This window comes from Lissotriton helveticus, chromosome 10 (genome assembly GCF_964261635.1).
Source record: "Lissotriton helveticus chromosome 10, aLisHel1.1, whole genome shotgun sequence".
Classification (NCBI taxonomy): Eukaryota; Metazoa; Chordata; class Amphibia; order Caudata; family Salamandridae; genus Lissotriton; species Lissotriton helveticus.
The window spans coordinates 197,972,756-197,994,074 of record NC_136071.1 but is presented as its reverse complement, the minus strand read 5'-3'; the positions used below and the strand labels follow the sequence as shown (position 1 = coordinate 197,994,074).

Genomic DNA, 21,319 nt, shown 5'->3' with positions numbered 1-21,319 from the left:
ATCCATCCTTTTCTTCATCCGTTCATCTATCATGCCTTCTTTTTACCTTCCACCATCGATACATCTCATCCACCCTTTCCTTATCCACCCATTCCTCTGTCCATCCACTTTTCTGTGTATCTCATACATTTATCCTTCCCTGCAGCCACACAACCATCGACCATACTTTAACTCCTACTGTCCATCCTTCTCTGTCTGCCCCTCCAAGTATCCATCTATTCATTCATTCATCCATCTATTGTCTTAAAAACCAACGAAGCTTTCTTCTCCCAATCCATCCTTCCAAACAAACATCCTCTCCCAGTTCCTCCTTCCTTCCCTTCCATGTACATTTCTTCAATTTCTACCTCACCCATTAGCTCCTTGGTGCTATATTTTCCCAGTTAGATTTATGAACTTCTCTTTGAAGACCAGCACAGATCAAACGTCAAATTAGCTGAAAACAACATTTTAAATGTTATTTGTTGTACAGAACTGCCCACTGGCACGCACCTTCGTTCAAGCTGCTAAAGTGTGGGTCCATGACATACCTGCATAAAAGCAGTGACACACAAAGTGACTTCATATTTATTGCAATTATTCTTTTTAATATGATTGCCCTGCCCTGCTTTCTCTAATGTGCTTCACAACCCCCCGTACCCAGTCCTGCCTTCATACTTTCAAGCTGTTGACACTATGACCCAAAAGCTCCTATGGGATTGGGGTTCCCCTAGAATATCCCTTCTGAAACTAACACTGGGCTTTTACCACAGCAGAATAGCACTTCCATCCCTCCAGAAATGCTACTGTGTGGCCCAATTTACAGCTGTTAGCTTATAGAATGGACAGGCAAAACATGCAACCTGGGGGCGTCCTCAGAGCGATATATGGGGGAGGCGCCCCAATTTGTTCCCCTACCTCGACTTCAGTTACGCTTCAAGTATGGCACACAGCACGAACAGCACTGAGTTGGCAGGGCAAGTGTAGGAAAGTAAGATCTGCTTCTCATGTTACCCCCACTTTTTGCTTGATGTTGCACTGTTTTGACTAGTCTGAATGGGAACCTGCTAATCAGGACCCCAGTCTATATGCTTTCTCCTTAAAACGTTATGCCATTCTCTTTGGTACACTCCAGATTGGATACTGGGGTACCCTTATAAGTCCCTAGTATATGGTACCCATGTATCCAGGGCATAGGTACCCCAGAGGCCTCTCATGGGCTGAAGCATGTACTATGCCACCCATGAGAGGCCATGCAAAATAGAACTACAGGTCTGCTACTGCAGCCTGTTTAAGCTGGTTCATGCACCACTTACTTTGGATATAGGTTCACTATACCTATAGGTCACTACACTTAAAACTTAGGAATCACCCATATAGCAGGCCTAAACATTCCTGAAGACAGGGTGCTGGGTTTTTTACGTGAGAGGGTGCCCCTGCACAAGCATGGCCCCTCTGGAGCCTTCAGAGACCATTCGCCAGGGTTGTCTGTGACTCAGCCAGACATATAGGTAGAGGTGCATTATAACCTCGCGGTAAATGCTATCTCAAACTGCTGAAACAAAACATTTCGTGTTTGGTATCAAGCACCTTGGAATCGTACCTCCACACCGGTGACCAGTGTGGGAGGTACGATTCCACCCTTCTGAAGTGAGATTCGTGGGGTCACTGGTCTTTCCGGTGCCAGCCTTCTCGACCCGGTCAGCACAAAATGGATGCTGCCGACGAGAGACACATTTCTGCCCTCCTGCTGCTGAGCCAAGCACAAGCAGAGGAAGGAAGCACAAAAGGCATCCTGTCACAGGGAGGTGTGACCACCTCCCAGACAGGATTTAGTGTATTGGGGCTGGGTGGGTGCACTTCCAAAGTGCCTGAAAGTCTGCACCTCGGGTACATTTGGTGTCCCTGAGCACAGTCCAGCTCAAACCAGTTCTGGAAGCCGTTGGCTCCTGCTCTGGCATGAAACAGGACATAGGAGTAACCTCCCCTCTGTCCTGACCCTCCCCTAGGAGGGTCCCCTGAATCTGTCCAACCCTATTCCGTGGGTACAAAAGGGCTTACCTGGCTATAAGACTTTAGATTTTACGTGGACAAGATTTTACAAGAAGAAACCACTGACCTTCGACCGTCTGGACACTCTGTACTTTGCTGGACTTCGACTGGGCCCGACTTCGTCTCCCTTTCCGTCCAAAGCTTTGTCTCTGCCTTTGCTCCATACAGTCTCCGTGCAGGCCCGGTGGTGCACTAAGGACAACTGAAGAATCTCCCTTGCGGGTGAAGGAGTCGCTCCCCTGCATTCGCAGGCACCGTATCGCAACTGACCGGTTTGCTGCTCCTGAGCTCCTGCGGACTCTGAAGGCTCCACCAACACAGGGGGTGAGTCCCGACGTTTCTTGAGGTCAAGCTGCGCTCTCACCGAGTTTGAGGCCCGTATCCCTCGTGGGGACCGCATAACCTGAACCCCTGTGCACTGTGTACTTTTGCAAGTGCACATGATTGTTGGTGATTCCCAAGCTTGTGCATTGGACTCCGTGTAGTCCTGAGTAGTATTTCCATCAAAGCACTCCGGCCTCCTTACACTGGGTGCTCCGTCATCTTGAATTCTGTTGGGCTTCCCTGGATGCTCCAGATATGCCCTGACTCCCCATTGCTTGGTGAGTCCCCTGGAACTTGCAGGTCCACACCGTAACCTGCTTGACCTTCCTGCATGGGTTGCTTTTGCCAAGGCTTGTTGGTGCTCCAGCCGAACACCGACCCCTTAGCATTTGACATCCTTCGTGGGACAGCTCGCATCTGGCTCCTGGTCGTCGTTGACGTCTCCTGGTCCTCGTAACTGCAGAGTCAAGCATCCCTTCTTTGCACCTGAAGCACCCAACATGAGTGGGCCTTCTTCCACTGAGCCCCTATTCACCCTGAAGTGACCCGGACTCTGTCCCCTCTGCTTTCAGGTTCTTCCATCACAAATCCACCCGTTGATACCAACAGACACTTTCTTCCTTCCCGGCAGCAGCTCTTCTTTGCAACCCTCCTTTGAAAATGACAGCGGTTTCCAACACCACTCCAGACCTATGCACCCGGCTTCCCTGGAATAGGTAACTCGGGTATTACAGTATCCACGGGTGGGGTGGCTCTCCAACCTCTTAACTTCCAAAGGTTTTCCTCGAAGTCCACTGTGAAGGGTCCTTAAACTTTAAAACTGTAACAGTGACTTCCCCATAGAATTGTACAGAGCCCGCGGTCATGTTAGCACACTGCACCCATCCTCCGTGGGGTCCCTTTCTACTCACCTTGGGTGGTTCCTTGGGGTCCCAGTGAATCTATGTGTTCTAGACCTTGTCTCGACTCCAGTCGTGGTTCTTATACCACTATTTTAGTATATGGTCTGGTCTACCACTAGGATAGCTTTCTAAAGGTTATATTTGACCTCTTACATCATAAAGGTTATTTGGACTGGTGCAAGGTGCCCACTAAAATTAGTGCTTCGCAAACATATGATGGATGGAATGCTGAATAAATCATACATTCACCCCCAGTCAAGAGATCTGGTTTAAATCCATTGTTCTTTTGCTCACCATGCCACCCCAGTTTAGACCCAGCCATATGCAAATCAGTCTTGACACTGTGCCTCATGGGAACAGTCCAGACCGAAATGCCAAGCCCTGTCCTCCCTGGACCGGAATCAAGTATCCTGGGACCGGTTTCTGGGTATTACCCTTCATCAGCGAGGCTAGCTTGAATCCAGTGGCACAGTGATCAAGGGACCCACGTCTGGGCATACCCATCCCACTTAGGGTGAAAAGTGCTGCGCAAACAAATGGACGGAATGCTGAATAAATCATACATTCACCCCCAGTCAAGAGATCTAGTTTAAATACATCATTCTTTTGCTCACCATGCCACCCCAGTTTAGACCCAGCCATATGCAAATCAGTATTGACCCTGTGCCTCATGGGAAAAGTCCAGACCGAACTGCCAAGCCAGATCCTCCCTGGACCGGAAACAAGCATCCTGGGACCGGTCTCTGGGTATTACCCTTCATCAGCCAGGCTAGCTTGAATCCAGTGGCACAGTGAGCAAGGGACCCACGTCTGGGCATATCCATCCCACTTAGGGCGAAAAGTGCTGCGCATAGCACTTTAATTAGTGGACAGCATATGCCAGGCCAACTTCTCACAGCAAGATCACCTGTTCTACCCCACTGTGGGGCACGATGACATTTGGCATATTAACCAGAAAGGGCTTCAACAAATTGGAGCTAATAGGACTGTCAAGAGTGGGGGACTTATGGGCACATGGGGAGATGATAGCTTTTGCAGACCTACAAAGGGACTACCAGTTAGCACACACATAGGCATATCCCTATCTACAGATTAGTCACACCGTACACAAGGCGATGCCCCAGGGAGAGGAGCTTCCAGTGTTCTCCCCACTGGAAAACAGGCTGTTGGATAATTATATGGCGAGAAGAGTGATCTCACTTACATACTACTACTGTTATATAACTCCCTGGAACGCTTTACTCGACTCCGAGAAAACTGGGTGGGTGATGTGAGGCGTTTGGAAGATGACAAATAGCAGGAGGCAGTTGCATCCCCATGGGAGGTAGCTGTGTGGTCACGATTTCGACTCTTAGAATAAAGGTTTTTTCACAGGTCCTATTATTTGTGCACGAAAATGATGAAAATGATTAAAATGGGCAGGGCTGAGTCAGCGCAGTTCTTCAGAGATTGCGGCCAGGAAGGCACATTTATCCATATGATATGGGGCTGCCCGGCGCTCCAGAAGTATTCGGGGTGACAGCTTGTCTTATGAATGTGTGCGGAAATGCAATGTCAATGTCTGCTAAGTGGTGCTTGTTAAATATTTGGGCAGAAACCGACCTGAACAGTAAGGATCGATCCTGGGTGATGCTTAGCATTATGTGGCCCAATGTAAAATAGCCAGATGTAGAGGGCTACATCCTCTCCATCCCTGAAGGAGTGGAAAATATACATGGATTGGTGTATGTAGGCAGGAAAAGTGGTATATGAAAGCAGAGGCTGTCCAAATAAATGGATCAAAATTTGGGCAATTGGAATATAGAGGAATGTTATGTGGGCCTATTGACAGAGTTAATCCTTTACAGCTAAATTCAAAGAACACATATCATGTGGCTGAAAAATGCTAGCTTGTCGGTGAGCACGAGATGAATCTGAAAGCATATGGTGATTGGTCAGTGTGGTGATGTGTCTGAATACTATATCATACGATACTTGCTGTAAGTGCAATGTTGTTTTCAAACTTTAAGATAAAAAGATGTATATATACAAATTAAAAAAATACACAAGCAAAAACCCACACATTTTTAGTGGAGTAACAGCTTGGAGGTTCTTTGTTCACTTTGTGAGTGCACCATATCGGAGCAGTGCAGCCGCCTGTTATAAATAACTGTTGCCACTTCTGCTTTTGTAACAGTAAAACTTATAATCATATTTCATTGTCATTATTATGTTTGCAGAGTTAATGGAATACCATATTTAATACTTTATATATTGTTATGTATGTACAGTGGTATGTGTAATAGAGGTACAGATTCCGTCTTTATCTTTTCTTTTAGGATAATGGAAAAAAGAAACGTGACAAAGAAGATGTTGTTGGAAGTGACTTCCAACCGTGGTCAAGCAAGCGAAGTGAAATCCTTGCCCGCTACACCACGACTGAAAAACTCTCTATTGTAGGTTAAAAGTGCAAGTTTTCCAGTGAAAGCTAATGACAATGCAACAAAAAGTTGGCGACTTTGTTTACTAAATGCAAACTACTTTTTGTTTCCACAGAATCTTTTCATGGGGTCAGATAAAGGTAAAGACAGTTTTCTGTTCAAAATAAAGATTTATTTGACACTTTAAAAATGGAAAGTTAATGGATTGCCTTGTTAAATATATGTATGGTTCTCTCATGTGTTTGCGAGTGGAGAAAACCCTTTACCGTTCAATAGTGTCAGCAATAAAGAGCACCACATTCATTAACTTTTTCCTCCCCCGCACATTTACCTTTAAACAGAGTTTTTTGTCACCGTTTCAGTACTAGAGATATGACTCATTCCATTTCATATAAATGCTGGGGAATCTTTATGATGTTGCCTGGCTGGTACATGTTGTAATCTGGACCAGTTCAAATCTCCTATTCACACATCCAGACTAGGTCAAATTAATTTCAATCATTTGCAGTAGTAGTACAAATCTTCACTCTCCAACTTTAACTAACTAAAATGTTCTGACCATCCTTTCACTATTCCCACATTCCCTTTTGTGTCCTGGAGAGGTAATGCCCACCTTATCCTTCCCTACTCTACCTGTTTCCTACCTCCCCCCTTTCCTCTCATCCCTGCACACCAGACCTCACCTAAATCCCTGACCACTTGTAAAGTCTCACCCGATCCCCTGTCAAACCCCATACTTGTCTATCTTCCCCTTATCTCTGTTTCTTTCCTTACTCTTCACCTCTGATCCCAGCCACCCAAACCCTTACCCTCTAACCCCCACCTATCCCCCTTCCATTCTCTCTGTCTTACCCATTCACTCTCCTGCTCATTCTCTCATTCTCATCTAGTCTTCCTACCCCTGCATCACCTCAATGTCCTTTAGAAAAGGGACATTTCCACTACACCCCCACATCTCCGCTATAACCCACGCCTTATCACTACCACACTGAGCCAAGAGGCGTAGGTTTCTTCGTGATTCTCTTTTTCCATCACTAGACTTTACTCACACCACTCGCCCCTAACCTCTCTTTCTCCTTTCCCCTGCCATCCTCCCATCCCTTCCCCTTCGTATTACTCTCCTAACATTTCCCATTTCTATTCTCTTACTAATCAAACACATCATCCTTCCCAGCCACATCTTTTGTACTTCAAGTTTAGACCTTCCTGCCATCTCTCTCCTCTTTTGTTCATTCACACTGTCTATTGCTAATAACTCCCCTTGATTATGCTGCATCATCAGCAAAATACATCAATGATGAAGGACAGTCTAAGCACTCCCAACTTGATCTCTGACTCCAAACTGGACCTTCTTTTCACTGATGAAACCTGACTAGGTGATGATTCAGCAACCATCATTCATGAGGTCCACCCCCTGATCCACATTCTTCACTAGCAACTGCCCTGAGAAACATTTGCAACCTTTCCCCTGCCATCCTCTTATCCTTGTCCCTTCTTATTACTCTCCTTACATTTCCCATTTCTTTTCTCTTACTAATCAAACACATCATCCCCCTCCCCCTAACTTCCCAGCCACATATTTTGTAGTTCAAATTCAGGCCTTCCACCCATCTCTCTCCTCTTTTGTTCATTCACACTGTCTATTGCTAATCACTCCCCTTGATTATGCTGCATCATCAGCAACATACAGGACAGTCTAAGCACTCCCAACTTGATCTATGACTCCAAACTGGACCTTCTTTTCACTGATGAAACCTGACTAGGTGATGATGCAGCAACCATAATTCATGAGGTCCACCCCCTGATCCACATTCTTCACCAGCAACTGCCCTGAGAAACAACATTTGCAACCTAGGACATTTAAACGTGTAGTTTGACCTACCCAAACCCTGCCAAACAAGATCCTTCTGTCTAACCAAGAGATTCTCTTTTCAACTTGTTTTCTGTCCGGCACACCCAGCAGGACACACCCTGAAACAATCTTTTACCCTCCAGGACTCATCACAGTGACTAGAAATCTTGCATCTTCTAGAACCACCCCTGCCTCATCTGTTTCCACCTCACCCTTCCCACCAATCTCACTACTACAAAAACAAAGACTAGCAGGATCTCTTACATTGGAGCAAACTCAACATCATCACATTCAACTCTGACTTCCACTTTGCCACATAGCCACTGAAAAAACATATTGTTAAGTGAGTGCTTCAGAAGATTGATAACTGTATGACCTCCTCGGATCTGAACTCTTTAGCCAAGATGCCTTGGTTCAACTGAAGTATAAAGACACTGAAGACAGAAAATAGAACTCTAAAATGTCAAGGAAGGAAAACTTATCACAGAAAACTAATCACACCGATGCTGAGCTTCACATCCAGAAGCACAGAATAATTCACATAAATCATTTAAAATGAAAACAACTCTCCAATTCCCTTGTTAGATCTCCAAAAGTAAAAACCCTCATTCAAGGAACTTCTCAAAATTCTCTCAGAAGTTCAAAACCTGGACTCCCATTTGTAAGATCCCTAACTCTGATGCTCTTACAAACGACTCTTCATGAAACTCAAGACCCTGAAATACTTTCACTGGAGCAATTCATCCAGCAGTCTCCCTCCACAGACTTTTAAACCAAAGAACCAAAGCTTTTTTTATTCAACTCTCTCAGACCAATCCACAGAATTCCAAAATACCACTCAGCTAGTTGGATTCCCTGCGCACCATTGACGTACTCTAGATTTCGAGGATTTCCTGCCCTCCACCGCCGCTGCCATCTGTTCCAGAAACTATATTATTGACTCCATAGACTTGATGATTTTTCCTTGTGACCTCAAGACTTTCTCTGTCATGTTGCTAATAGAAGAAGCTTCTCCTTGATCCAGTAGACCTGGCCAGTTGTTGCCCAATCTCAAGGTAGCCATTCTTTGTAAACAGAAAGAATGAACTGCCTTCATTCATCTCTAACTGGCTGCAAGAACAGTGGGATGAGTCCTGCCAGCGGGACCAAATCTGTCTTGATCTCCTCTCGGGATGACCTGCAGAATGATATAAATTGAATTGCTGCATTATTGCATCTGATCCTGTCACTCATCTTTGATATGCTCCAATAGTCCAACCCACTTTTGAAGCCAGAAGTTCCCTTCTTTCAAAGAACCATCCTAAATTAGATCTTCTCAAACATGACATATTTAGCATTCTCACTCCCATCATACTCTTTACATCCTTCTATTCTCCCTTCAGTGTGTCACAAGGTTCTATCATCTCTCTATTCTTGTTCACCACTTATTTCAGCTCATTATCAGACCTCAGGAATTCCTTTAAATTAATCTGCTACATCAGTGCACACATCACTTGGGTATTCCTTAAGCAAGAACATTCTAAGGACTTACATTCCACTGGCCTAAACACATGCCTACGAGCAGTGATCTAGTGAACACTAGTTAACTACACTTCATTATAAAAATTGTATGTATTCCAAGACAATATAATCCAAGACACTCCTCTTTCAAGCCACTTAAACTTGTTCAAAGGCCCATAGGAGCCACTGTGATGATGAGTGACTTTTAAGGTCAAAGTGTTGGACTTTGGTGTTTCCAAGGGTAACCATGCCAAGAGCCCTGGGTTTATCTGTGTCTGCAGTGCCTCATGTACTGCCTGGGTGATTATTCCTGCAGGGAAGTCCAGTTATCCTGCTAGCATGCTGACAGCAAGAGACCCCAGTCTGTGTGCTGAGGATTTATTTATTTATTTATTTATGTATATGCTTATAAAGCGCCAGAATGGAACCCAATGGGTTATCTCCGCGCTATGGCCGCAAGCACAGGTGACGAGTAACCACTATACAGGTAAACTGAGGATGCAAAATGAGGAGATGTTGAAGCTTATATTTCAGTGAACAAATTGGTTTTTAGTGTTTTCCTAAAAGTAAGGTGGTTGGGGATCTGTCTGAGGCTAAGGGGCAAGTTGTTCCACAGAGTTGGCCCTACTGAAGAGAGGGCACGGCCACCTTGTCTGGTCTTTTTGATAAGAGGAGAATTAAGCAGGAGTTGGTTGCTTGAACGTAGATCACGTTCCGGTCTGTAAGGCTGAAATAGTTGGGCTAAGTAACTGGGGCCGTTTCCAAATAGACATTTGTGGACAGTGCAACAGATCTTGAATTTGACCCGTTGGCGTACTGGGAGCCAGTGAAGTTCTCTCAACAGGGGTCCAGAGGGTGTTCTAGGAGGGGCATTCAGAATCAATCTGGCCGCCGTGTTCTGGACCACCTGTAGTCTATTGATGGCATCTTCATTGGCTAGTATCAGGAGCCCATTGCAGTAGTCAAGGCGACTTATTACAAGGGTCTGTACCAATGTCTTCCTGTAGATGTCAGGTAAGAGGGGGAAGATACGTCTAAGTAAGCCAATGGTATGGAAGCAGGCTCCAGCAATCACGTTCGCGTGATCCTTTAGAGTTAGGGTTTGGTCCAGTTTCACTCCTAGGTTTTTTATAGTGGATTTTGGGGAAGGTACTGGTCCCAGGTCTTGGGGCCACCAGTCGGGAGACCAGAGCATGCTAGCTTTACCAAAGAGCATCACTTCTGTCTTCCCGACATTACACTGGAGGTAGTTGGAAGCCATCCAGTTGGAGATGGCCCTCATACCTTCCGCAAAATTTTCCCTAACATTAGCGTTAAGGGCATGGAAAGGGTAGAGGAGTTGGGTGTCGTCGGCATACGACACTGGTGTGAATCCGTACTTCCTCACAATCTCAGCAAGGGGGGCCACATACACATTGAACAGTGTGGGGCTTAGGCATGAGCCCTGTGGCACCCCTTTAGTGAGCTCCCTGGTGATGGAATGATAGGGGCCCAAGCTGACAGATTGTGTACGCCCAGATAGGAAACTCTCCAGCCATGCAAGTGCCTGGCCTCTATGAGGGACCGTCATCCTGAAGTTGGCATGCAACTGCAAATTTAGACTGTATTGACTCAGATAGTGAGGAGGTGGGAGTGGCTGGACCCCACACCTGACGGTGAAGAGTGCCTGCTAGAACCTTTCCTGCATGACTTCTAAGACGGTGTCAGTGGAAACAAGGGAGGAAATTAGCTTAGCCTGTCTGCTGCTTTGTGTAATGAGACCACATTGGAAGCAGGTTTCACGAAGTGGTGGTGTATGAGCATACAGGGTCTGATTAGAATCGGAGGAATTTGAAGGTGCCATATTGCTCTGCCAGAGGAGGAACAGAGATAGTAGTGATGGTACTGTTGTAGTGTGTTCTCCACAGTGAGAACAGGCATTGATCCTTATGACCGATTTAACAGCCGTCATTCATGACTACATCAGTGCTAAGGATCGGAGCCCGTGCCGGAAAGAGGGTTGATCAGGACCGAATTGCACTATCAGTGGTATGGATAAGCCTTAGCCTGGACAGGCAGTGAAGGTACTGAGAGTTCTGTATAAATCTGACGTAGAACAATGTAGGTTCTTAGTGTAGTTTGGGTTCTCATGGGGACATGGGTCCATACAGTTAGGTGTGGCGGATGGTCCTTCGTGTTAGGAGGTCTGGTTGGGATACCTGTGGACAAATGGCAAGTGATATGTATAACCATAATCAATTCCCAGCTGTGACTGCTTGCTAGAGAACAACTAAGGCAATTTCTAGATTCTTCGACTAGTCTTAGCTGGTAGAGGCATGTATTAGGAAGTGGGTTCTGACCTGTTTGATTCCCCCACCCCTAAATTTGTTAATGTTGGACTGTGTGCTCTTTGGATTTCTGCTTTGTGCAAGCCTTACTGTCTCACCTCGGATTTCAAGAAAGTGATTGCAGTGGTTACTGTCCATCTTCAAAGATCAGGAATATCAGAATTCCCATGCCTCAATGACTGGCTGTCTAGGGCAGACTTGCCACAGTCAGTCATGGACCACCTCCAGAGGACAGTGCACTCCTAGCATGCTGACGTCCCACCTGATTCCTTCACAGATCCTTTCATTCATTGGAGCAATCCTGAAAATAGTGGAAATCAGGGCTTTCCCTCTGCTGCAACCAGTGTAGAATATTCGGGCTATGATCCTTATGTTTCAGGCTCAGTCCTGCATCCTGTAAAGCAGCAACTCTGAGGTGCAGACAGTATGTTGTGGAAATGTGTGTTTTTAATTGTTTGTAGGGAGGATTACGAGGAACTGACTGGTCGGTGGCCTTCACAAGAAGGTTACCCCTGCTGATCACATGGTTTATGATGGGAAAGAAAGGAAATAGATAGAAGGATAGAGAGAAGGTAGCCCAGGCAGGAGAAGAGTGGTTCACTGCATATTTCTGATGAAAATTGTATGAAGTGTATAGTTTAAGTGACCCCTGCGCTGCTAAATAATTGAAACTCATTGTAAGGGAAGAGCTAATTATGTTCTGCATTTTATCAAAATGGTGACATGATAAAGCTGGTAGCTTGATGTTTTATTAATGCAACCCCCTGGTATTTTAAGCACAAATATGTGTTTAGATCCTGCTGGTGCACGGACCATTAGAGGTGCCGCGAGCGTAGAAGGACTGGAGTACATATATGCAGTTACTTGATCATTGTGACCTTTCTTTATTTGCGCCCCGCTCCAGGTTGTCACACTTTAAGTCATTCCATCTAATATTGTGTATATATAATGTTAATTTCGGCTTGGTATTTAATTTTGTTTGTAATAAAGCACTTTCCTTTCTTTTCCCTTTTAAAAGAAGAAAGCACTGACTAGGCAGCGATTTACTGACGGTTGACTAGGCAGCGATTTACTGACTGTTGACGAGGCAGCGATTTACTGACTGTTGCTTGTTGCATTGCTGGCTTCTGGGTCTTAACCCAAAGGCACCTCATCTGAGTAAGCCTTTGACTGCTGTGCCTCTCTAGTTTGAGAGTGGTACATTTCTCCATTATATGCTTAAGCACAGCTACGTGGTCTGTATGACATGATAGGCGTGACCCATTGGTCCTCAGTCACTGCATCCAAATGCTTTCCCCACAGGCTACATCACAAATCCTCATTCTTCCAATCAAGCACACGAAATAGAGCAACTTGTTACCAGTCCACCAGCAAGCACTTAAAGGACTCCAGGGGTACCAAATGAGGCAGTGCAATGCAATTACAATACAGTACAATTAGCTATTAACTTGTAAGAAGACAAGTGCAAAGGATTTGAAAAACAAAGTATCCTTTCCAGGAATTTCTGCTCGCATGAATGTTCGAGAAACTAGGTTTCTTGAGTATTGCATCAGTGAACAATACTTGCTTGTTAAGTTTGTAATTACCTTGTAATCATTTGTTATGGCTCGTGTATTCATTTAGCATTGAAAATATTTGTACTTTAATGATGCAGAATTGAAGAAGTCATTGTGATTCACTGCACCATGATGTCTAAAAGAGATCTTTCTTAGTTTGAATGTCTTTGAAACTTCAAGTGACAAAGTGTCTCTTATAGGTAAGGCTTCGACTCCTGGTTCAGCTGTCTCTGAAAAAGTTAGAACTCGCCTTGAAGAGCTTGATGACTTGGAAGAGGTGAGGACATAGCTGCTCTTACAGATGTTTTAAATCTATAATTTATTTCCGGAGGACTGTTATCACTTTGGAATTCATCAAACGTGATCAATATGTGTATATATATATGGAATTGGTAGGGATGACTTGTGTTTTCTGTTTCAGCCTTCCTTGGTCTTTTGAATGTTTTCCTGTTTTTCCTTTGTGATGGTTCCTTATTATAAGCGTCCTGTCCATTTTCCACACATTACTCCTGTTAAGAGCCACCAATCTTTTAAGCCACCAATCCTGGATTAATAGGGCCACCGTGATAGCCTCTGGGAAGAGCAGGACAGTGAATGCCTGCTTTTGCTGGCTAACCCAGCAATAGAAAAATCAGACTTAGTATCAGGAAGGTATACCTCAATCATTCATGAACTTGAAAAAATATATTTCAGTAATGCTGTGGTTAAATGTCTTAGCCAAATTTACCTGGTGCTCTGTTCTTTTAGCTGCCGCCAAGGCCAAGAGAGTCATCTGGGCATTTGAAAGGTCCCGGCCGCGAGCAAGGACGCCGGTCGGGGACCACAAGCCCCAGCAACCCCAGTGGCGCGCATGCCGCCCACGCTCATTTGGAGCGCCGGGAGGTGCTTAAGAAGAGTGCAAGGCTCCCGCAGCGCGGGACGCAAGCTGGCGTGCCCGGGCGGGCCTGTCTGCTCCCATCAGAGCCCGGAGGAGGCTGGGCTGGGCCACCCCCCTGAAATCTGGATCTATTGTTGAATATCATCTTGACAATTTGTGTGGGAAGGTACTGTGGCACTGCTTGCGATCCACTATATTGTTGTAAATGAATCTAGGACTCTAGTGTAATTGTTCCCGATGCATGCCCTTATATAGGTATAGATTGTTCGATCCTTATATAGGCATAGAAATCATAACCATATTTAGACAGAGCCTATGCAGCCCAAATACGGCATGGCTACTTCCACTAAATTCCAAGAATCAACGACGATTTCTTAGAGAAACCCGCCTTCAGCAGCTAGGGACTTCCCATTGCCTGAATACTAATTTATCTAGGAAATCATGGACTTTTCGAAGAACTGAGTCTTTGATGACGTTATTAAGTCCAATCACACGTCAAACTCGGCACCTTCAAAGTATAAATATGCCTAGATTTGCCCAGACAAACACACGGTGGTTTGTAGCAGATCGACTAACTACTTGCCTGACGCCCTGCAGCCACAAGTGCCAAAGGAAGTAGACCCTCCAGCTGACGCACTGAGAGACGCTGTCTTTTCTCCTGCCGAGAAATCTAGCTCAACTGTTTCCAGGCTACCCTTGCGGGTTGCTGGGAAATCGAGTCCTGAGAAAGAGATACAAGACCTCCTTCCTTCTAAAACCAAGGTACGGAGTTGATTAGACCCTTTGAGAATTCTTGGACAGATTCTTGGCAGAGAAATACTAAACTTGAGCTACTCCTCACGTACTTCTTCCCTTGTACTAGACTTAGGTTAGGTACACCGGGGTAGGCGTATTTTAGAAGCACCAGTTGAGTACTTGTAGTCATTATTTTATCACTGTACGTATTTTATGTATTTTATGTATTTTATGGCTTAGAAACCATATCATGCTTTTACCGTACTACTTTATAATACTTTTCGTATTATATGCCCTGTACTTTATAACCAGTATTACGATTGTAGCAGTACACTTCTTATGCTTGAGAAAGAAGACTGTTCAATAAATACTTTTTATTGAAAATGCCCGTCTCTCTATTTTCTCAGCACCTCTGGTGAAACTAAGCATGCACGATTGACTGAGTAAAATAGTTATCTATTGTTTCCGCGACTCTAGGGATTGATTTCTTATTCTTGGGAAACAAAGTTGTCATGTTTATGCGGTTGTTAGAAACTAATCCCTTCTTGTGAATTCGAGAAAGTTTCTAGTGACCTCTGACCTAGCTGGCACTCACAATTAAGTTTAATATATTTGGTAGAGACCTAGTCGACCTCAGTCCTACGTCTAAACTACAGGACATATTATTCCAATGCGCAGAGCCTATTGGGAATATAGGAACTACACTACATGGCGCCCAACGTTTGGTAAGGCGATAATTTAACGCTAGAGTAACTGTCGTGCTTTTCACACAGACCCCTTTCTCCCGTAAAAACTCCAATAGACGTCTGGAGTGGGTGAAAGGCTAATATCCGCCAAAACTGAGTAGGACAGAAAATCCTATGTATTAGTTTTTGGTTTGTTCAACGTTGAAGGATACAATGTTCCAAAATATTGTGCACCTAATCTTTGTTTCCTTGAAACTTGTTCTGCAAACTCTTCAATCAGTAAAAATAATGGTTACTGATGAAGAATTAGAAAGAGCTGCAACAGCAGCTCAAGCAGCCTTAGATGACGGAAATCTCCTAGAGAATGACCCGGATGCTATAATCATCCCGGTAAATGTAAGGAAAACTATAACTTACAAACTGATAAATAATGGAGTATCATCGAGAGGTGGTAAAGTAATCTTTGTTATAGAGGCACATGAGTACCGGCAGACAGAGGTATTCTATTCATGGATTCACTTTCCTCCAGCAGATGGAGGAACACACGAGTTTCACTACTACAAAGTAGAAGAACCTCCAACGGAATACGTTCCTTACGAGGACGTTGAAATTCAATAAACTTACCAAGAGCATCAGCTCTGGTTTAAAGGCGCCCTACAACATCAAAATCACATTACCAGGCTCGGTCCACTAGGTAGACCAGGAGCTACATGGCCGGTACTAGCCAGCTATACACCACATCCTGACATAGAAAACATGACAGGTCGAGAACTGTTAGCGCAGCTGAAACAGTTAATTAAAATACATAGACGATTGGTTCAATATGTCATGCGGACCTTACCAGTCCAACCTACTGTAAGGATTCCACAGCACACCCCTCACCAGGGGAACACAAACAAAATCACACCACAGACTATACAATCAGTCATTGGTAAAATGCCTGCCAAAAGGGAATGAATTCAGTTTTGGTTAGCACAAAAAATTACTCAAATTGAGGCAGTATTACCTGATAGTACACCTCATGAGAAACACATAATTCTGACAATCTGTTTACCAATGGGGATAGCACCACATGTGGAGGACTGTGACACTTGGGGTACAGTCTTTGCTTCAATATACACAAAAACACATGGTGTTCCGTCTATGGCGGTAATACCAGACGTTCTGAGACAGATTCAAAATGAATATGGTCCAGAACCGGCCTTGAATCTAGGTATGAAATTGCTGAAAGATTTCAAACAGGTCTTGGCTTTACTATTAGCCAACATCAAAGGTGAAGCAGCATGCGTGGCAATCTGCCAGAAGTTAAAAGAAACCGATATAACAGACCAACCATATGAGCTTGCAAGAATTATTGAAAAATCATATGAAGAACTAGGTAAAGATAGTTTGGGTGGGAAACCATTAAAACCCCAACTAACTGAAAATCCTGAAACAGTTTTTATTAAAAATAATCTCACTAATCCTAAAAAGAAGTGGGAAAACACTAAGTAAACACTTCCTAAAGAGAAGCATTCGCAGTCCAGAGGAAGATCTCCCCAACGGGAAGGTAGGTCTCCCCAACGGGAGTCCTCTGAAAAAAGGTATAACCTTAGAAATAGGGATACTTTAAGAAAACCTGTCAGATATCAAGATACTGATACACATTCCTCTCGTACCTTTCAGACTTCCTCGCAGAAATCCGAGAGGAGAGGACGTTCAGAACAAAAAGAGGAACGCGTGAAGTCCAAAGAAGAACAGCACGTTCCAAAAAATAAGAAAACTCAATTCACCAAAAAGAAGGTAGCAAGCGTAAAGATCAGACATGCCGAGGATCTTGAGGACACAACTCAAGAACGGGGAGTGGCCCCAGACAATACTAGACAGCGCAGCAGAAGTGACCATAACTCGCAAGATCCTGATGGATCATCTGGAAACAGTGGACTTGAATGAATGCATTCAAGTTGAAACTGCAGACACCAGGGTTAGTGTACCCCACAAGTTATATGAAGTAACACTCCGGATGGAGGGGGGCATAACTAGGAAAATAAAAGCACTCTTTTGGGAGAAGCTTTCTAAAGGTTATGACATTCTTCTAGCTGAACGAGACTGGCCACCTGAATTTGTCAGGAAGTGCCCACATGGCGAAGAGATAATTATGCCAGCCTTCTCAAATCACATTCCAATTCATAAGAAATATACATATGCCAGAAAATGAGCAGGAGCTCAGGCTCCAGCATTATATAAAAATCATGTGGGATGGGATGAGGACTCTCCTCACCATAAAATCCAGTTAAAAAATCAACCTACTGCACAAAGGCAGTATCCAGTTAAGCAAGAAGCTAAAAAAACAAGTCAGGGAGATTTTAAATCAACTTGAATACCAAGGGGTGATTGAAACATGCACCTCATCAATGAACAACCCTTTGTTTCCTGTCTCCAAACCAGACAATTCATATCGTCTAGTTTTGGATTACAGACATCTAAACTCCTGTTGCAAAACATTTGCAGTACAAAATGCACATAGTGCAGCACTGATGAATAACGTTGTGCGGAAAAAATATAAAACCACATTAGATATTTTGAATGGGTTTTTCTGTCAAAATATTGCACCTGAAAGCAGGCACTTGATCGCTTTCTCAATAATGGGGACACAGCGACAATTTTGCCGTCCCCCCCCCCAAGGATTCAAGAATAGTCCAGGGTTATTTTCAGCCAGAGTAACAGAGTTACTACAAATGTATGATGATGAGGCATTATCTTATGTCGATGACATCTATCTTACGGGCGATGATTTGGACATGCACTTGAAAAGAGTGAACACCATAATACTCGGGTTTGCATCTGAAGGGTACAAATTCAATTTTAAGAAATCACGAATTGCCCACCTCAACGTCCTATTCTTAGGCTACGAATTATCAAGTGAAGGCAAAAGCCTGGCAGCCAACTTCCTAGAGAAATGTGTGCTGCTCCAAGCTCCAAAAACGCTGAAGAACTTACAATCAATTCTAGGTTTCCTGAATTTTGGACGTATGTTCGAAACTATGCAGAAAGGGTTAACCCTCTCTACGAACTAATCAAACCTGATTTCAAACCAGCAAATTGGACTCACACACGCAGAAATTTTGCATTCAGTGCAAACAGACATGTTAACAAAAACACAATTAGAAACACGCGATAATACGCGCAATCTTGTGATCCGAATCATCCCAGGAAGATGCGGATTCACATACCTGACCTTTAATGAAGGTGAAAAGGTACCAATAGCATACAAATCACACTTGTACACACAAGCGGAAATAAAATTCACTTCTACAAAAAAAATTCTGACAGCGGCCCAAACTGCAGTAGCAAAAGAGAGAGCCCTCACACAGGGTAAACGCATAATGATCGTTACACCTGTGCCTGCCTTAGAGGCAGTGACAAAAGCAAGCATTCCCAATGCTTAGGCTTTACATCCGAGATGGATACAATGGGTTAATTCTCTTGCTGCAGCAGACGTTGAATACGTTTTTGACCCCTGCTTAAAGACACAAGAATTCCTACAATACGAATACGAATGTCCTCTGACGACCGAGATTCTGCCTCTAGAACATTACGGATGTATAATCTATACAGACGGATCAGCACAGCCCGCAGTTGGGGGTAAACAAGCCTTTAGTGCTGCGTGCGCTATTGTTAAAGGTCGTTGGCGCGAAGGTAAATTTAGACCTATGGTCACTAAAACTCAATCACTCGGAGACTGTACAGCTCAGCGAGCTGAACTACAGGCTTTCAAGATGGTGATTAAAAATACCGATCGCGAATTTCCCCACACTGATAGTGTGCAATTCGTATTTCTGCGTCGAATCTTACAACGAGCACTTACAGAACTGGGTTCAAAACGGTTTCAAAAATGCAAAAGGTGGCACAATCAAGCATAAAATGTTTTGGGAACAAGTAGTCCTTTGCAGAAATAACTACAAAAGACTCGCGTGATTCATACACTGAGTCATCAGCGTGATGGCGTTCACGTTGCAGGGAATTCATTGGCTGATGAAGCCGCGAAGGCAGCTGTGTAAACGGCTTCCGTAGCTACAATCACTCGCTCGAAAAGAGTAATAGACTGTGAAACGTTACTAGCAGTAAAAGCCTCAATGGAAGGCAGCTCTGCAGCGTTACCTCTAAACTATCCACTCGGTAATACATACATAATTGATGCAAACTCTGTTCCCTTTGCTAGAATCCCTGGAGTGGGGGACAGAGTAATTCCAAAGAGGAACGAGAGCGGAGCTTTGGTTCACGAAGCACATATGGGAGAGGGTCTGAGACATCGAGGGATCTTAGAATCTTTAATAGAATTTGAAGAGATGTACTGGTGGCCGGGAATGGCGTCTATGTTTACAAATTCGAAATTAACTGTGACACCTGTTACAAGGATCATAGCTTTGACAACCACCAGGTACCTGACTACAGTATAGCCAGCCCAGTCACCATTGTTAGACAGCATCAGGCTTTCTACACGCAGACGTCACCATAGACGTACGCGGCCCCTCATATATTAAGACAAGATTTATTTGGATGTGGCCCCAGCTCTTTGGCACAAAAAGGAGCAGACTATACGGTGCTGGGCATTGAAAAACTGGAAAGATTTCCATTGACAGTTTCTGAGAAGCCTGTCATTGAATGGATAATACATGGCACCATCACGATACCAGGGATGATTTTCCAATTTCAGTATTGTCTACAGCATATACCAGCGGGCCTGTATGAAAGGTTGGGTAAAGAATACATTAAGTCGACCTGGACTTTACCATACACACAAATGTTGGAATGGGGGAAAGGAGGTATTCCTTAGTGGTAAAAATTGTAAGAACTCACTAAGTGGTAGACTTTTGTGCTAAGGTATTAATTTACACGGAGCCTGCGAAGGTTCTGCAAATAACCTCTCTTGCCACCTGCACGGTACACCCTCCGCAGTGATAGAACCAATTTTCAGGCAGCTATCCAATGGCAGTTACGTTATGCTCAACGACCACAGCTGTTGTGGCATGTCGCCAGGAAAAGCGTATCTAGTCCGTGTCTTGTCCATGGTCACTTGTTGTATGCAAGTATTGTTTCCAACGCACAAGACAGACAGGGGGACGGCATTATGGCCTTCAATGAATATCTCTTCTATACGAATTGATACTTTAAGCAGAATGAAATCCATTCTTTTACAAAAAACTGTGCCACTGACCTCGTCTAGAGAAACGTATGATCTGCAAGTTGCAAGGACTTCTGAGGAGAAGTTGAAGGGATTTGTAAAGCGCTCTACTACAGAGATACATGCATTATTATCAACAAACTGCCCAGTACATTTCGCAGAAATGTTAAGTCAAATCTTAAATATGTCTGATACCAGTGGCATCGCACATATATTTAAGACGAATTTTTCGGGACTGTTAACACCATTTACAGCAGTCCTCTGCATTTTTCCAAATTTCGTGCACTCTGTGTTCGACGGCCTGCCTCTTATCTTGGGACTCGTAGCAGGAATTCTGTTTTTATTCCTTCTGCTCCGATATGGTAAGTCCGGTCACCAGCGACACCCAGACTACCATGGAACAATGCCTCCTTGCCATGAGGTATCGTGAGAGAATTTCACAGATTCTTGGCTTGGCTCGTTTAAGAGATCTGAACACAACTTGGTTTCTATCGTTCAGACCAATCTGGCAAGATTGCATCTTACCTGTTCTACGATGCCTGCTTTGCGGAAAGGAATGCGTGTTGGACATTTGTCTTACACTTCCATCAGTCCTGCCATCGGATGTTGATGCTTTGCTAGGTCCAGTAACGACTCGTGCATCGTGTTGCCCCCAACGGCTGCCTATTCTGATGACGGCATTCATTGAGGTCTCACCGGCAAGTCTAACTGAGGGTGAGATACGAGACACTACAGGCACACCGGTACCACCTACTGCGGACATTGCTAATGCATCAAACGCTGACTGCGATGATCCTCATCTATGCACATTTGAACTGCTAACTGAAGTGGTTCCACATTCGCCTACTATGGTAGACGGTTTCTTTGCCAGCCTAGACGATCTGATGTTTTCTCCTGACACCGAGAATAACTTTTGATTCATTTTACACAGCGTTCCCTGAACTC

At 44.3% G+C, this 21,319-nt stretch overlaps 1 protein-coding gene across 2 annotated transcripts in view; it reads left to right on the top strand.

The window, feature by feature from the left end:
• Positions 1–21,319, top strand: part of VPS35L (VPS35 endosomal protein sorting factor like) — a 479,692-nt gene that overhangs the window by 66,300 nt on the left and 392,073 nt on the right. For both annotated transcript variants that reach the window (XM_078665104.1, XM_078665105.1), the window contains exons 4-6: positions 5,576–5,692; positions 5,793–5,817; positions 13,113–13,189. In XM_078665104.1, the coding sequence (XP_078521230.1) occupies positions 5,576–5,692; positions 5,793–5,817; positions 13,113–13,189 (219 nt within the window). The remainder of the gene's footprint in view (positions 1–5,575; positions 5,693–5,792; positions 5,818–13,112; positions 13,190–21,319) is intronic.